Source organism: Pungitius pungitius, chromosome 1 (assembly GCF_949316345.1).
Source record: "Pungitius pungitius chromosome 1, fPunPun2.1, whole genome shotgun sequence".
NCBI classification, from domain to species: Eukaryota; Metazoa; Chordata; class Actinopteri; order Perciformes; family Gasterosteidae; genus Pungitius; species Pungitius pungitius.
In genome coordinates, this window is record NC_084900.1 from 24,504,485 (window position 1) to 24,521,578 (window position 17,094).

Sequence of the window (17,094 nt, forward strand, 5' to 3'; positions counted from 1 at the left end):
TCAGAGCCTTACGTCAGAGCAGAAATGATCACAACATGACTAGGAATATTCAAAATATAGCACCGCTGCACAAAACATCCAATCAAATGTAGCTATTTATAACACTCATGTGACTCAACCCAAACAATTAAATATAAATGCTAAACTCCTACTCACCCACTTGAGCCCCCCCTTCAGCACAGAACAAACACAAAGACAAATAAAACAACATAGGCCCAGTTAATAAGACAAAATGCACATTGCAATGCCTATAGTCAGGCTCCTCTAGTGTCTCTCCGGACGGCACACTGAATATTTGAGCTGAATGGAATCTGTTTGTGTTAAGATTATGTTAAGTGGTTCTAACCCTACTCCCCCCCTTGGCTGATGTGCCCGAGCAATCACTCCAAGTTCAGTTCCCTCATCGAAAAGCAAGAGTTAAATGGGTCTCTGGACAAAAGCTGGCCTGAGCTGCTCTGCCACGTGTGTGTGGATTCAATCATGCCACATGCATGCAGCAGGCTCAGAGTTCTGACTATGATTGCTTGGATAAAAGAATCATTATGTCGTTACATAACGACCCGGGCTCCTCTAGTTGAGGGTTTCGTTTCAGGAAAGCTCCTTTTGTTCTTTTGTTGTGAGCTACACTGAGACAGTGAAAGGGGAAACAGCCACAGCCACAGCGCAGCACAGCTTCATTATATGTAAACGTTTTGCTGCGCTAACACCTCCAATCCTCGAACCAGCTCTCAAACACAAAGAAACGGTAACAACCATGAGGAAATACACAGCAACCACATGCACAGTGACGCCTTCTGTGTCCTTCTCCCTCGCTTCCTCAGCGCTTGTTCGTCCTCTGCACTGCTCTCCTGCACCTCCAGACAGAAGAGTGTGAATACCAGCTAATCATCCTGTAGCTGAGACAGATAATTGAGCGATTTTTTCACGACGCACTTCTTCTTCTCTCTTTATCAGCTGAGGAACCTCAAAGAAAACACATTTTCAATTTCTTTCTTGTCATTTTCTTTAATCAGGCTGCTTTTATTCAAGGACAAATAATACAAAAAATTCAATTAACAATGGAACTATGTACATTCACAAAAGCACAAGCCTCAACATGGGAAAAAAATACAATTTGGAGTGTTTGTCATAGAGGAGGAGAAACACCCTGAAACACCCTCGGCCAGCCACCTGAGGGAATAGAAATACCTCACAAATGTCTCCCTTTATGTTTTGGATCAGCCATCGCTGCTAGAAAGGACTTAAGTCCCCTCAGTGGTGCTCCTTTTACAAGTTGCCACCAAGATTGCTGGCTTGCATTCCTGGGAAGCCTAGTTATAAAAAACATCATCCTCGGACAGAGAGCTACTGTCTACGTGCCGGACAGCAGCCTCCGCGGGCGCAGTGCTTCGGTCCTCCAAGGGACAGCCTCTGTCCTGCTGGGTGTTGGACGTGGGGGAAATGCTCTGGACCACTGGCGGACAGACCAGGTTGGCCGCCCTGTTTTCACCATAAGTCTGTGCGTGGATGCTGTACAGGTGCTGAGGAACGCTGAGGCTCCCGCCATCCAGCAGGAACTGGGACAAGAAGTGGTTCTGTGCTGCTGAGGAGGGACAAGAACAGTATCAGTGAGGCAGTGGAATGAATTACACAATTATACAGCCCTCACACGGCATATTCTGAACCAACTGCTCCATGTACTGTAGTTTGAAATGTAGATCAGTGTATTTTCTGCTAGTACAACATATGGATTGAGGATACATGTCTTTACTTTTGTTAATTTCAAACAAATCTAAAGTAAGTAGACTTTAAATATTGATTAGGAAAGTTAGATGTAACCAACTTTGCGATCTTGCAGCATATTTTGGGGCCCATAAATGTTCATAATTCTTCAAAATTTCATAGCAGTGTTTCAACAGTGGAAAAATGTCAGATATAACAGAGGTTAAAAACTGAAGGTAAGAGCAAACCTGTTGTCAGGAATATGTTTTATATTTTATTTAACATGTATATCAAATCATAGAAATTTGTGTTGTACATACAAGGATTTAAGCAGGTGTTGATTGTGTCGGTTATTGGAAGTCAAAAATATTAAAAGCATTATAAAAAAGTCTTTAAAGTCAGACTTTTTGATCAGACCATTAACCATTTTCATCCCCATTAAGAACGCCAACACTAAGCCCAAAAAGAGCTAGACACTTTTCCATGACAAACCTTGTAAACTGGAGGAGGGCTGCTCTAGGCCGTCATTCAGGGACCACACGTTCATGGACGCCTCGGCCAGGGCAAACTGCTCTGCTACTCCTGTGAGACAAACACGTTTGGAGGTCCACCCCCCGGCGGGTTTTCAGTCTACCGTTATCACAAAACAATGTAAACGGTGCTCTAGATTTGAGTCACTGCCATGACACGACTTATTCGGGGGTTAGTCGACTCTTTTGTCAACGCCCTCTCTGCCAAAAGCCAATCCAACAGAGAGCAGGCCCACAGGGATGTGAGTGTCACTCCATCTCCACCGACTGAGAACCTGTTGTCCCTCACTTGAAACCGTTGGTCCGTCTCACCTGCAGCGAAGCGAGCTTCCTTGATTTCGTCCGTCATCTGGGAGTAGAATTGTTCATCCTCGTGCAGCTCTGCCCCCCCCCAGCCCCCGCCGCATCTCCCCCGAGCGCTGCTCCAACCGGCCCCGCTTCCTCTGGCCTCGCCGCCTCCACCGCCCAAGCCCTTCCACTCGATCAGGTGAGCCACTCGTCCCTGCGCCATTGCTGTCGGCTTGGTGATGCGCTCCTTTATCGTGGCCACAAGACCTAAACAAGAGGAAGACGAGGAGGGCCGCATCATGATGAAGAGGATTAGATGGACACCCACAGCAAGTGTGGTAGCAGAGGGTGTAAGGAGTAAGTGGTTTCCAGTAGGTATTGAGGGAGGAAATAATGTCATATTAAGGAAGAGGAATATGGAAATGGAAAAAGGAGACACACGGAGCAAGAAGAGTGATTAACTATGAATTGAGAAGAACACTTAGCATAATTCAGATTTAGACGGTGAACAATTTCTCCGGATTTGCATAACCTGAAGCATGAAAGAGGCGTTTCTGCCGCTGCGGTCTTATGTGGAGCTTCACTGAGGTTGAAAATTGCAGGGTAACAGCACCCGATGGGAATTTAGAGAGAATTGTACATTTTCTTGTTGATTACTGACAGCACTTCAGCCACCCCGTAACAAGCTGAGAGGATAGAAGACCTACAGGTCAACATTGCTCTAGTTTTACTTTGTGGTTTATTTGAGGCTCTAGATAATGGTTTAACAAAGGCTGTATTAAAACGTATTGTAAGAAAACAGGGAAAGTCCATCAGCTCACTGACTTCAACATGTGCAAAGTGTTCACATTGCCTCAGTGCATATAGCTTGAAAGCAATGTGCACAGACACGTCATTTGTGTGATTTGGGCTGCTGGGTGTGTTGATTCGGCGCAAACAGCCAATAAACCAATGGTGCCGACATCAGCTGCACGTTAGCAAGCAACAGATTGCTCTGCCTTTTACAATCACTTCAGGTTTGTCACAGCACACCTTAATAATTAACTGTTCAAGCCCAGTCACTATGGAAGGCCTGTCTTTATTTATTTAAAGGTTGAGACATAAATCAGCTGATGCCGTGACCCTGTATCTCAGCAGTAAAATTGTATTCATAACCCTTTGAATCACTGGGCGAAACTACAATGGAGCCATCATTTCATTTAATCATAAGACAAGGTTAGAAAGGTGAAAGGAAATGAGGGGTTGAAGCAATAGTGACAGTCCCGAAATCCTTGTTTAGATGGCAGAATAGCTCAATTAAACAGATGCAAAAGGATGGAAAAAGATGAAAATACTGCTCATGTCTGCATCGATTTAAGTAACCCGTGCAAACCGCAGTAAAATCCCATTTGTTTGTCAAATTTGGTAACTTGCTGTCCACTTGCTGAAATGACATCAGGCCGCCATCACAGAATAATCATGCTTCGATGTTTCAATGCACTCGCAAATATTTCTCTGTTGTTTTCTAGGGTTAACGTCCCTATTTAGTTCTAATGTTGGATTGAAAAATTCAACATTAAATACCAGAGTTGACTAGAAATTATGAGTTGCTTCTGTCTTTTGCACATGAGGAGATATATTTAATAAAGGTCTTTCTGTGTAAGCAACAGTAAAACATTTTCATAATATTAGATGTTACCATTAAGCTTAAACCTGCATTAGCTGCAATTGTTCACAAGACGGAAGCAACATTGATATATTATAAAGAACATTAAAATTAACTCATACCGCACAGATGTAAGTCCAATAATTACTAGCTTGGTTTTTGGTGTCTTTACCCAATACATTCAGTATTGTGATGTTATTTTCATGGAAGTGGCAAGATTACTTATACTGGCTCTTTTGTGAATGCAGCAAAAAGTATACTACATGTATTTCTCCATCTTTTATCATGTTACAACACAAGGTTACAGGTAATATTACAACCAGTATCCGTAGGAATGAGTCCATTTACAAAAATAGACATTTAATGCACATTGGGAGGCATCACTCTGCTGTTGATGTGAGGAAACAAAGGGCATGAATAAACATGGAGTGTAGGTGTTGCATTCAGAGCTTTGTTATTTAGCCAACATAGAAAACAACTTCATCTCACATCCTAAATGGGGTTTAATTGGTAGGAACTATAATTTGCAAGCACCACCAGGGTTGATTTCAAGTTGTTGTCAATAAGAAAGCAAATCAAAAACTGCAGAATTTTGGATTTTATATCTAAAAGATGGTCCCGTTTCCTCAGAGCTTATTGTTACCAGGCGTTTTGGCATCCAATGTGGATTTGGAGTCACCATTCGGCCGCACTACGTGAGCCCGGTTCAGATCACCGGACTGGAGAAGGCTTTTCAACACCAGAGCTGTACGAGGGATCACTAAAGTCATTAGGCTTCATCCTTCATTGAGCGTGGCTAAATGCCACAAAGGAATCTGATTGTTCAATCGCTGTCTGTCCATGCGACAGAAGCAGCATATAAAATCTGCTGCAAGGTTTACACGGTTCAATCTGACATCTATTGAATTAGTGGAAACTAATGATTTCATTTATTTTTCCTGGCGCCGCCAGCAGGGCTTTTTTAACCATTCGCTGTTGATAAAAATTACATCACCGTAATAAATAAAAGTAGAATAATTGCAGCAATAATGTTCTGCATGATATTGTTCTAAATGTGATTCCAATGTATACCATAAATACAATTTGCTGCAGTGTGATCTGATTTCTGCACTATGTGAGTGCTTCCCTCAACAGAACTGTGCCAATTAAAATGATGACTGAAGAGTGATTAAGTCTGAGTAAATGCCAAAAAGCTTTTTTGACTGATTCTGTCATTCCCAAAGCAGCTGTTGGCCTCTCATCTGCCTGCCTGAACCTCTGCATTTGTCTGACATATTCATGAGGTTTTCACATCCTTCCTAATTATAATGATGGGGTAATAAAGGAGCATTCACTGGGAAAGGTTCAGCAAGGCATAACACATTAAGTCACATAATTAGACCCCCGCAGACGGAGGGAAGCAGTGGCGATGGGGAAAAGGGGACGAAAAAGACCTGAAGAGAAGATGAAGGCAGACTCACATGACCTAGACCTGTTTATGTGTGTGTGTGTGTGTGTGTCTCACCAATCAAAGAGGAGGTGGCAAGCTCGCCGATATCATAGCCATTGCTTTTATCCGACACACTGCCATTGGTTGGATTCTGGCCGTTCTGCACAGTGTGATGCACAAGAAGTAGGAGAATGTCACATCCTTATCATTGATGAAAGGTGGAAAACTTTACTACTACTGAAAACAAAGATGGTTGCTACAATTTACGACATGGAATTATAAATGACAAAGAGAGACGTTTTTGTCTCATACGGAGCAAACAAATCAATCACCAGGATCCATAGTTGAAGAAATTGCACAGATAAAATCCAAACACACATAATAGCAAATGTATGCATCCTCCCACACACACACACACACACACACACACACACACACACACACACACACACACACACACACACAGTGTTGAGGACAATAACAGGTGGCATTTGTGTAAACATATTTAGAACTCAAAACCATAAGTGGCAACAATCAACAAGGTAAGAGGAACTCTGTTGTAGATCAATTTCCCTTGGTTTAGTATTTTGGATCAAAAAGTAAAACTGTAGCTTTTTTCCATAGAGGTTGCAAGAAAAATAGGACTAGTAATCAAGTACTTGTTAATTTATGAGTGGATGGTTCTGCTTCAAAGTGTTAGAATTAATTCCAAATTAGGTTTTACTGGCAATAAGATGCAACATAAGAGTCACTTTAATGTAAAATGTGTAAATGTGGAAAACCCAGCAGTCTCTTGGGCAAATTAAGGCCGTGTCTATTTTTGGAATGAACTACTTCATTGCCAGATGTGTGGTCACTGCAAACCCAAAAAGGTCTTGGTGCTCCCAATAGAACCACTCTTGTAACAACTCTCATTTAATATAATCAAATCTTTTAAATGCATGATGACATAATGATTGTAAGACAAGTTTGACATTTATTTCATTTCCAATGGTTTGAATTCGAGTTGAAATAGAAATTTGAGTTATAACAGAATTTAAGCAGTAAGAGAAGATTTTATTTTTTTATTTATTTTATTCAACTCTATATATGAATTGTCTTAATCTAATTTATAATTTTCTTTAGATTTTTATCACTGCTATGTGGCTTTTGTGTTTTTGGGTGTCTAACAGACCTAATGTATGCATCTGAGTACAGTGTTAATGTCAAAACTTAATTCCAGAAAAAAACTCCTACCCAGTACTCATTCACTATACAATGATAAAACGATTTTTTTTCAATGGCAGCAATACCTTTAATTTTTCTTTTGCTAATAGCTGTCCGGACAGCTAACAACACAAGCTACAGTTAGCTCAACAAGAATTTGTTTCAATGCAAACAAATAACTAACAACTTTTATATATGTATATATATATATATATATATATATATAAAAGATGTATATTTTAAGACTGAATTAAACATTTGGTTAGTAAATTCAACAGAAATAGCGCGAGTCAAACAGTTTGCAGACAGCTGTTATAATTCAGCTGAACCAACAATGTAAAATCCAATACGTTGCCTTCAGTCTGCATTTTGGAGGCAGATACACAGGCCAACGGGGGGGCCTAAAGGCCCCAAAGCTGGAGCTGAGTGCTTTCACTCACCTTCACCGAGGATGACTGTACGTGGTCGCTTTGGTCCTGCCGTGCTGTCATGGGATGGTGGAGCTCTGTGGGGAGCCACACACACACAGACGCTGCTGTTATATTCATGCTCTATGTATGTGCGTGCGTGATTGGTGTGTTTTCTTGGCAAAGGTGACGCTCCTTGAAGCCAAAACCCGGTTGACACAGACGGCCCGGGGGGGGCCAAACAAGATTCAACTGGTATCCTCTCTGCACATCGAACTCTACACACTGGGCCTGTTTGCTTTTTAATTGACGGCGACGAGGTTCATATGAATGCCAAGAAGAAATGAAGCGTGCTTCAGAGCAATGGCATATTAACATCATTAGGAAGGTCAACCGACACGTGGACACAAGCATTTACAAACATGCCTGGGGGTTCCCCTGGGAGTTGTTGTCAAGACAATGGTCTGTCGCTATGGATACGCGACAGCAACAAGAGGCCAGTGATAGGCTTTCATTTACTCGAGTCACGATCTGTGCTCTGGCTTCATCAAATGGTTTTTGCAGGTGAAAAAAACATCATGATATCGCGAACCGACCCGCCGCCTTCATGGGGTTAACCACACTCTGTTGCACAGACAAACAGACACACACTGAAACACACACACACACTCCAGCTGTTCTCTCAGTCTTCTAGGAGCCTCACAGCTGCCTTCCTCTTTTCTTCCCAGCTTGAAAGCGTTGCCCTCACACCCTGCACCTTGTTAAAAGGGATCCTTCCTGAACAATAGCAGGCTTCTTATCTCACAACATATTGTGAGACTCACAGATCCAGGCTAAAAATAAAGTGTGAGAATGTAACATGACGTTGGATGCCGCACACTAATCAAACAACAAATTGTTGTTCAGAGGTATCGCAGACATCTTCAGCTGCCCTTTTATTTTTGATTAGATCGTTTGTTTTGACAGCACAAATGAGTGTCGTGTTCCCCTGAAAGAACAAATACTGCCTTATTTCCACTGAGAAGCTCCTAATGCTCCCTGCAGAAAGCAAACATGGGGGAGATAGTTGGAACCCAAGTCACACCCTCAAATCACATGAAGTTGAATATGAGCTTTGGACGGGGCTGTCTTCTCTTAAAGCCACTGCTGTCGTCCATCTGATCAACTTCCCAAAAGTCCAGTTGGATTGATTCCCTCCGATAAACAATCGCAACGAAAAGTGCAGATGAAAACAAGTGGGTTGCCTGCTTTTATTTGTGCTCTGCATCCGATTACATACAAGCGGGGGCTTTAGCCAGGCTAAAAATAGGGTTCAGGAGGTTGTCATTGCCTCAGGGACCTCGTTCATTTTCCCCAAATTGTCTAGATCCTCACCTACAGAGCCGTCCCTCCAAAGCACGACGGAACTTTCCCCAAAACGGCTGTTCCCCTCAAACGCCTGTTGGCCGCTGTCAGCGCCTCCCGCGGGCTGAGCCAACAGAGGCACGCGGGCTTGGACACGCAAACAGGTGGATTCGGGGCACTGACCTTTGTGACCTTTGCAGAAGCAGGCACCCATGGTGTCACAACGGCCGGGCGGTTATCTGTTCCCCATGGTGGCTTGAGGATGAGGAGGATGAGGCGCGGGTGAGGAAGGGGGGGTGGGGGGGGGGCGGGGGGCTGGGGAGAAGGGGAGGAAGGCAGGCGGGGAAGGAAAAAGGAGGGATGAGCCGGCGGAGGAGCAGAGAGAAGCGAGGAAGGGAGGCAGCTGCAGTGTACGAGTGGAAGCCGGATGAGCTGCAGGCTGATGCATTGGCTGACTTGTCTGTATAGGAGAGGAGAGGTGAGGGAGCGACACAGACAAAATGTGGGGAGGGGAGACGGAGAGAGAGAGAGAGAGAGAGAGAGAGAGAGAGAGAGAGAGAGAGAGAGAAGAAATCGGGGAAACGGCATGAATGCCCGTTTGCTGACGATTTAGAATCTCCTCCCCTCCATTTCCTTTGCTACTCTTCCACCTCACTATTTGTCCTCTCCATCCATGTGCAGGAGACTCACCGCCTAAATACTTCATATTTTGACATGAAGGGAACAGTTGAGCACCATTGCATTGCGCCAAATAACGTCTAAGTGCTGCTACAAATGTATTACATGTATTGAAGAGACGTCATACGATTGTTGGCTGTTTCTGGTATTCAGGATGTTTACGCTCCATGAACTCTGACATGAATATTGAATTTCTAATTTACACAGATTAAGGTTTAATAAATAAACATACAGACTCACATTCACAGCTTTAAACAAAGCCTGCTTTGTCTCTTGTGACCTCGTTGGCTCTGTTACACACACCTTCACCTGTAAGGAAATGTGAGAACGCCGGGATAATGTAACCAGGACTCTTGCCGTGGGGAATATCATGTTGCCATGGCAACCAAGCCACTTCATTTTTTAGAAGCTTTTCTTATTTTATTTTTTTAGATGAAGTCAAATGAGTCCAAGCTGGGGAATATGGTCCAGATCAATTTTACAAAATCCTGGACCCGCCAGCATTCAGAGGATGAGAAAAAGTTGCGTCTTATTTGTTCATAAGAATTGATTTACCCTTTTACAGTAAAAGGACTTCTCGCGTCCCATGGCTAATGATGACCAGATACGTTCTGTCCTCAGTGGGGGGACCCAATGAAGTTTGTTGTTTTCCCTTTGTTTTCGTGCAGCCACTTCTGCACACTTCGTTTCAGGCTGAGAGCAGCTCGATGATTTAGTCATCATTAAATTATGACTAAATTCTGCTTATATTATGACCTTTTCCTCAAAATATTGCATCTTCATTGATGTATTGTTGGGATGAATAAGTCCCACTGGCATATTTAAAGAGATTACTTCGCAAAACAAAACCAACAAAAGGTGTTACCACCACTTCCTGTTCATCTCATGTCTAAGGATTAGCACTCAGTAGAAATAATCTTCATGAGAGGTCCAAACATTAAAATATATCTTCAGCCAAAGTGTGCTGACTCATTACAAAAGTTGTGTCTTAATTCCCAGCTATTCAATTAGTTGAATATCCCCTTAGTGAAGAAAAGCAGTAAAAGGAAACGTAAAAGCACAAGCTGTAAAGCTTCCACACAGATATTGATAGAATTACAGCAAATAGCCGTTGCACAAATCACAGTGCAGATCGTTTTTAGGACAAAACGAACACCCTCGAGTCAGCTCTTGATGCGACTCTCTCAGGTCCCTGGACTGGAATTAGAGAGGCAAACGTGGTCGTGACAGAGAAGCCTTGTTGGGAAGAGTCTGACATCTAGTGGTGAAAAGTCAAATGTGCTCAGTTCATCATCACGTAGCTTTTGTCCTACATTTTGGAAAGCAGTGCCACAAACATTCACATGTGTTTTCTGTTGACTCCTTGGAAATGTGTTACTAATCAAAACTTGCAACACCCCTGAAGTCGTACCTCTTGGTCCTCGCCTGCCCCGCACGTTGCAGACATCTTTTTGTCCAACTGCATGCAGTTCTTAACATCTACTGCCCATAGAATTAGATTTCTGCCTGGATTTCAAGTCTGTTTGGATATTAATGATGACAGAAGTTCTCCCCACCTCCCCCAGGAGGAGCAGGGAGCTGGAGGAATGTGTGATGGCTTCATACACTGATGCACCTCACTGGGAAGCCACAGACATTTCTGTTCCCCTTCAGGCAAAGAGGATAATTCTCAAATAGCGCCGTTTATCTGCACCATCCACAAAAACACTTCTGTTTCTGTTTATAGTGTTGGGTTAGGATGGAATACAGGTAGTCATACCTGTGGTCTAGCTTCCTGACAAATGTTTTGAGGAGTTCCAACTTTTGATATGTTAAATATGATGGGGTAAAAAAAAACAACAGCCTTGGAGGTTATGAAGTTTTCACAAGGTCGAAGTTACAGACCACCGTGTTTGTTGAAGAGCCCTCCCCCGCTTCACCTTCACACTATCGGAGCCGATCCACTTGGTTTGGCTCCAGTTGGTCTACCTGAGGTTGTAGATGAAGCCTCGTTTGGCAAACAGCATGAGCCTTTAGCTAGTCTTCAGTCTTTATGTGCTTTTTCAGTGAGCTGTTGTGGTTTGTATCCAGAACTACCAGCGGGTTTGAATCTTTCGATCCCCTTAATGCTCACGGAGAGCAGCATTTATCGACGGTTCCAAGCAACACGAATCTCCGTCGGGCATCGTCAAATCAGTACAAGCCATAAATAAACGCAAACACAATAATCAGATGATTGTGATCTGCATGATTGATCACAATCACCATCTACAATCAAGTTGGCCCAATCAGAGCAGAGCTGAACAACGCTGCAGGATATTGCACTTGGGAGACAGCATTTTTCCCTGAAAAGAACATAGAAATAACGAGACCAATGTTTGACAAGCATGTACTAAACATAACATGTCATATAAACATCATGAAGCAAATAAATCATCCAGAGAGAAACTATTATCATAAAATATACATGTTTTTGCTGTGAGGAATACACAGAAGCTTAGAAAATGGCCAGTTTGAAGTTGTCCTAGTCATATGATAAATCCCCCAAATCATCCCAAAAATCATGAAAATAACTGGATTTTCAAGAGCTTGTTCTGCTTTGTAATAGTGATGTAGACCCTGGGAGAGATCAATTGTAGATCGATATGAGGCACAATAAAAAATGGGAACATTTTGGACAGTCTGTGAATCTTTTGTCTCATTTGTGTATCAGTTTTTGGGATTTATCGTACCAGTGGAATATGTTAATTGCTATGTAAAAAAAAGGCAGACAAGAAAGATATTTCTATGAACACATAATTTGGCTCTTTGTCAGGTGTGCGGATGGTAAGATACATGATATGATAAAAAATTATGGTATATTATTATGGTAAGTATATCCGTTGGATAATTTATTATTTAACTAGTATTATTTAACTACTATTAAGAGTAAAAGTCCTCTTAATTGTCTTTCGCATGCTCTTACTCATCAAAGTGACCCCCAGTGGACTGATTAGGAATAGCAATTCAATTTATGTCATTCTGTAATTCTCACACTAGCAGCTTATTAAACAATTACTCCAAAAATTCAGATTCGTTTTTAAAGGGCTTGTTTACTTTCTTTGATCCACATTTTCCAATGTTACGAGGCCTGTGAACAAAGCTCACACCATTAACATCTGGTTAAAATTGTTTTTCTCTCTTCACAGATTTCGGATACACACATGCCAAGAAAAACATGAAGAATGCTGGGAAATGCCTCGCCGAAACAAGGGAGGACAGTCTGTCGTACAACGCAACTGACCATGTGAGACTTTCCGAGGAAGTGTGAGGGACTTTCTGTGGCTTGCCTGCACATGTGGATGGTGACTGGAAGTCTCAGTTCCATTTGTCTCAATAACTAAGTAATCACAGTTGTGTGTCTTGTGTGTTAGCACCTAACTCTACCAGAACACCCTCTGTGTCAGAGCATAATATTAGCTTGAGAATCACATGATAGATTGAGCGTGGTGAAAACCACTGTCTGCAGACAGACAGACCGAGAGACAACTTCTCACTCCCTTCACTGCCCCTTCTGATATCTTTCTATCATTTTTAGTGTTTTGCCACAGAAGCACCAGAAAACGCCCCCTCCCCCTTAGCCTTGAGGAAAATATATTCTGGACGACATAAACCCAAATGACTGCTTTGTACCACAAAAAAGGGATGTGAAAATAAGGAGGACTTTTGCTGGCTAATGGCTTGGCTACTTGGCCTGCAGCAAAGTTGGCAAGGCCTGTCAAGGGTACACCAACAGGAAATTGCATTAATCCAGAGCTGGGCTGAAGTAATTCACTCCCTTCTTTATTCAAGGCTTTTGCGAGGGTTTTCTAGCGGACCACCTCGGCCGTCCTGGTAAGAGAAGAACAGGAGTGGGAGGCCTGGGGGCCTGACTGAATCCTCCCATCCATGTGCTCCCTAATTGGTTTAATGACCGTAATTATCTGCTGGGGTGCATGTTGTGCAGGGGGACGATTAATGGCCTCCAAAGCGTATGCAGACAGGCGGAAATTAAGAGAGAGGGGCGCTCAGACAAAGAATAGCTCTGCAAAAGAAAAATAGCCATAAAGTCGCAGAGAGAGAGAGAGAGAGACGCATCCTGCTGAGTGAGAGAACTACAATAATGACACAGCAGTTTTTTTTTCCTACTTTATGTGAATTTTGTTGCTGTTAAAATGTCATATTAACTTCTAAAGCTTGGTTCTTTGTTTGATAGAAAGAAAATATGGGCATTTATTGGATGTATTCTGAGGCACATGCACAGGACATACCACCCATGCAGGGAAACGGTACGAGCCAACGCTCGCCATCACATCCACAAACAGATGAAGGCCGAATGATGGAGGTTGGAGTCCAACCGGTTTCCTCTAGACGCTGGCTCCAAAAGTTCTCTGGCTGTTTTGAAATAGTACCATTTTCATTTATAATAATTGTTTTGGAACACGTTTCGTGCAGGATGGTGAATTTCTCTCCAAGACTGAGGCTAAATTCAACTTTTTTAGTATGAAACAATCGGCCAAATATTTATTCCAAAACTCATCTCACATTTTACACCAAGATCCTGTTATTACAGCATACTGGCCTGTATATGTTGTAGAAATCTACACTGTATATGTTTTTTAAACTAATAGCTATATGTTTATGTTTGCTTATCTTAGCCTTGCAATCTTTGTTTGGCTGTATGTCTGGATATGTATCTCCCTGCACATTTGTTTTCAGCTCTGTGTGTAAATGAATATATTAAGAGGCCTACCGACAGCCAAAGTAACATCCCTGGGATGTGTCAGTATACCTAAACAATAGCTGACTCTGATTTTTCAGGGGTTTGTTTTCTTAACTCTAGAACCTGAGTGCCCCCGGACTGAAAGTCGCCAGTTAAAAGGGTCACTTGATAAAGTGAAACACGGGGGGCAGTTGCGCCGATTGCATGAAAAACCAGATAAAGATAAGCTAAGTTACCAATATATTCATCCTGCATTTTGTAAGGCAGAAATATGACCTTTATTTAATTTATTTTGCGTTCCACTTTTCTTTTCCCCTGCAGATATCTTACACACGTTAGATTTATTATGAAATCCAAACTATTCAAGAAGGCCTTGTAGTTGCAGAGATACACACCATTCATTTGAGCCAGAGGCCTGGGGTTGGTATCACAGACACTCAAGGATCTACAGTCATTTTCTGCCTCATCGGCCTTTGTTTGTTTCAGGTCATTCTGAATACATTGCTCCTGATTCTCTCAAATTAGCTGTAAACAAATAATTGTTGTATTTTGACTGATTGCAAGATGCTCTTATTAAACTACCACGTCTAAGATAAAAAAACACATTACATTCACATTCAACTAAATGACAAAAATCTCAGCAAATTTCAGAAATAGGTGACTTTTTTCATTGTGTTCCAGCCTCCAGCTTCAGGATGAATTTCGGTGCCGTAAGGCGCTGTGCTGGGGCAGTTTGCTCAACCCAGCCAGAACGGCACCTTTAGATTGCAGCCTCTGTGCGACTTTTTATGTGTTGAGTGACATCAGCGGTGCCATTAGCGGGAATATGGATCGAATTAGACCGGTGTTTTAAAATATACAAAGAGTGCAGAAAGACAAGGCTTATGTCAACAGCAGCTTGTGTGTCTGCTCTGCACTCCCCCCACATGTCGCCTGGTGCTGACATCAAACAGATCGCAGCAGCACAGTTTGGGAAAATGCTTGCTGCTGGTAATCATTATTTTCTCCTTACTGTCTCATTAAATAAGTTCATTAAATCATTAAGTTCCAGCAGCTTAGTTTGTTGATGAGCTTTGGCAGAGTTTAGAGTGTAATCTTGGATCAGGATGTATAAAATCTTTTTGTGGAGAATGCAGTGAAAATAGGAAAATTGTGGGGCCCTGGAGGAGACTCAGGGAGCAGAATAATGTGCAAAAGCCCCAGAGGGCTGGTGAGAGAAGCTGCAGCGGAAAGACGCAGGAAGACCAATATAGACAGAAATTGGAGGATGTGTTTTCTGGTCAGGAACCCATTGCTAAAATTAGCGTGAATGTAAATTCCTCGGCGTGGCCGGTTTTCAGATCCCTGCATGACACTGACGAGCTGCCAGGAAAGCACAAGACATAAGAAAAAAATAGAAAAGAGAATTGAAACAAAAATGGAAAGGCAGTACAGGGAGCGATCATGCATGAACACAGCCATGGTGGGGTTTTCTTCCCTCCGCGTTGATTTTCAAATTGACCTTCCCCCTGTGAACAAAGACATCTAACAAGCCACAAGAAGAAGGAGAAAATCTCCGAAAGCGAAAGCTGCGGCCCACGCGCACAACGCTCCACCACCGGGGGGGGGGGGGGGGGGGGGGCCGTGGACGCCAAGCCTTCAACACAATCACCACACATGCTATTGTGGCCTGCATTAAAGCCCTGGTATGGCTCAAATCTCCAGTTAACCCAGCTCCACCCCCACCCCTCACCACCGGGCCACTCTCCACCCCTTCCACCCGCGCCATTTCTCTGTCTCTCCATGCATCCCTGTCATTTACAGGCCTAATGACAAGACACAAACTTCCACACATTCAGCCCCACGCGGAGCGAGGATAATCACATTACAGCTGACGACAGGGACGTAAACCGAGCGGCTGCAGCAGTCCGTTTGGACGCGCTCAGACGTGGATTTGCATAAATCCAAACAGTACAGTCAGCAGCTGTACGTTGTGGCTGCGCTCCTCTTTTTCCATCGTGAGAGAGAGAGAGAGAGAGAGAGAGAGAGACACCGTAGACGGAAAGCAGTGGAAGACTTTCTCCGTTTACAGCCGCCACACAAAGCCAGGACTATTTCGAGGCCTCCTTTTGGCTTAAGGCAGGAACACACATTCGACTGGGAGTCAAGGACAACGACTCGAAGGTGTCCCATTCAAGTTCCCATGCCCCGTCGGCATTGGGCTCGTCCTTGCCACTTCTCCGTGGAGCCGAGGATTAATTCAACACCTAAATATTGACATTGGTCCTTCTGGCGTGCAGATCTTATCTTAGGAATCCCTTTACGGCTTTGCCGCTTGTATTAATCAACCAAAAGCCGATAATTTTCAAAACGAGAGGCGCCACGGACTTCCGTGCCAGTGCAAGGTCACAGCCAGTGAGATAAGGCAAAGTGGATCCTTCAAGGACAAGTACAAAGCGAGCCGGGGGCATGTCTGGACTTGAATTCTCTTGCTTGAAGATTAACTTTTTATTGCATTCTATTTGCATTCTTTTCCTCAGCAGGTGGGAGTCTCTCTGATGCAACATGCCGCCCACGTAACAACTTGCATGCTGGCCTGCTGCCGTGACGCATTCCATTCAAAATCAGTCATGGGAAGTTCCCAAATGAAAGGGCTGACCTCTGACCCCTGGTTGAGTTTACAGAGAAAAAGATGTAAATGTAGGGAGTGAGAGAAGGTTGAATTAAGGGATCAGACGGAAAGATGACACATGCCATTCTTCTTCAATTTTGATCTCATTTGGTTAGTTTTGACAAAAACACCCAATGTCTATAGTTACAAAAGGCCTATTATTTGGTCACGCATTCAGTCTATTGAATATTAAATATTCATAATTACAAGCGCAATTCTACATTTTAGGTATTGCATTATTGACATGCTATGTGTTGAGGTTTGTGATGCCACAATCATGTCTGGCGAGTGCAGCTCTGCAAACATTTCTCGACCATATCTTCCTACCCATAATCCCAATGCAAAGGGCGGGTGTACTTCTTCCATCTAAAAAGGAAATCCATCTCAGTAAATGCTGACAGAGGAATGTTGATGTCGGTTTTGTACAATGTGTGCGTGCTTCAAGTTCAACACTACGACGTCACAGTTCCCCCCCTGCAGGTAATGAAGCACTTGT

General features: G+C 43.1%; 1 protein-coding gene across 2 annotated transcripts; it reads right to left on the reverse strand.

The window, feature by feature from the left end:
• Window positions 1–997: 997 nt before the first annotated feature.
• On the reverse strand, window positions 998–8,812 carry fam131c (family with sequence similarity 131 member C). 2 transcript variants are annotated; one of them, XM_037479342.2, is made up of 6 exons: window positions 8,734–8,812; window positions 7,240–7,304; window positions 5,669–5,753; window positions 2,544–2,786; window positions 2,194–2,283; window positions 998–1,579 (listed from the first exon to the last, which is right to left on the reverse strand). In XM_037479342.2, exons 1-6 carry the CDS (start codon window positions 8,762–8,764, stop codon window positions 1,311–1,313), a joined length of 783 nt encoding a protein of 260 aa, XP_037335239.2. In that variant the 5' UTR covers window positions 8,765–8,812; the 3' UTR covers window positions 998–1,310. The 2 variants fall into 2 exon arrangements, with proteins under 2 accessions (XP_037335239.2, XP_037335238.2); XM_037479341.2 differs by having other exon boundaries at window positions 998–1,582.
• Between the last annotated feature and the right edge of the window lie 8,282 nt (window positions 8,813–17,094).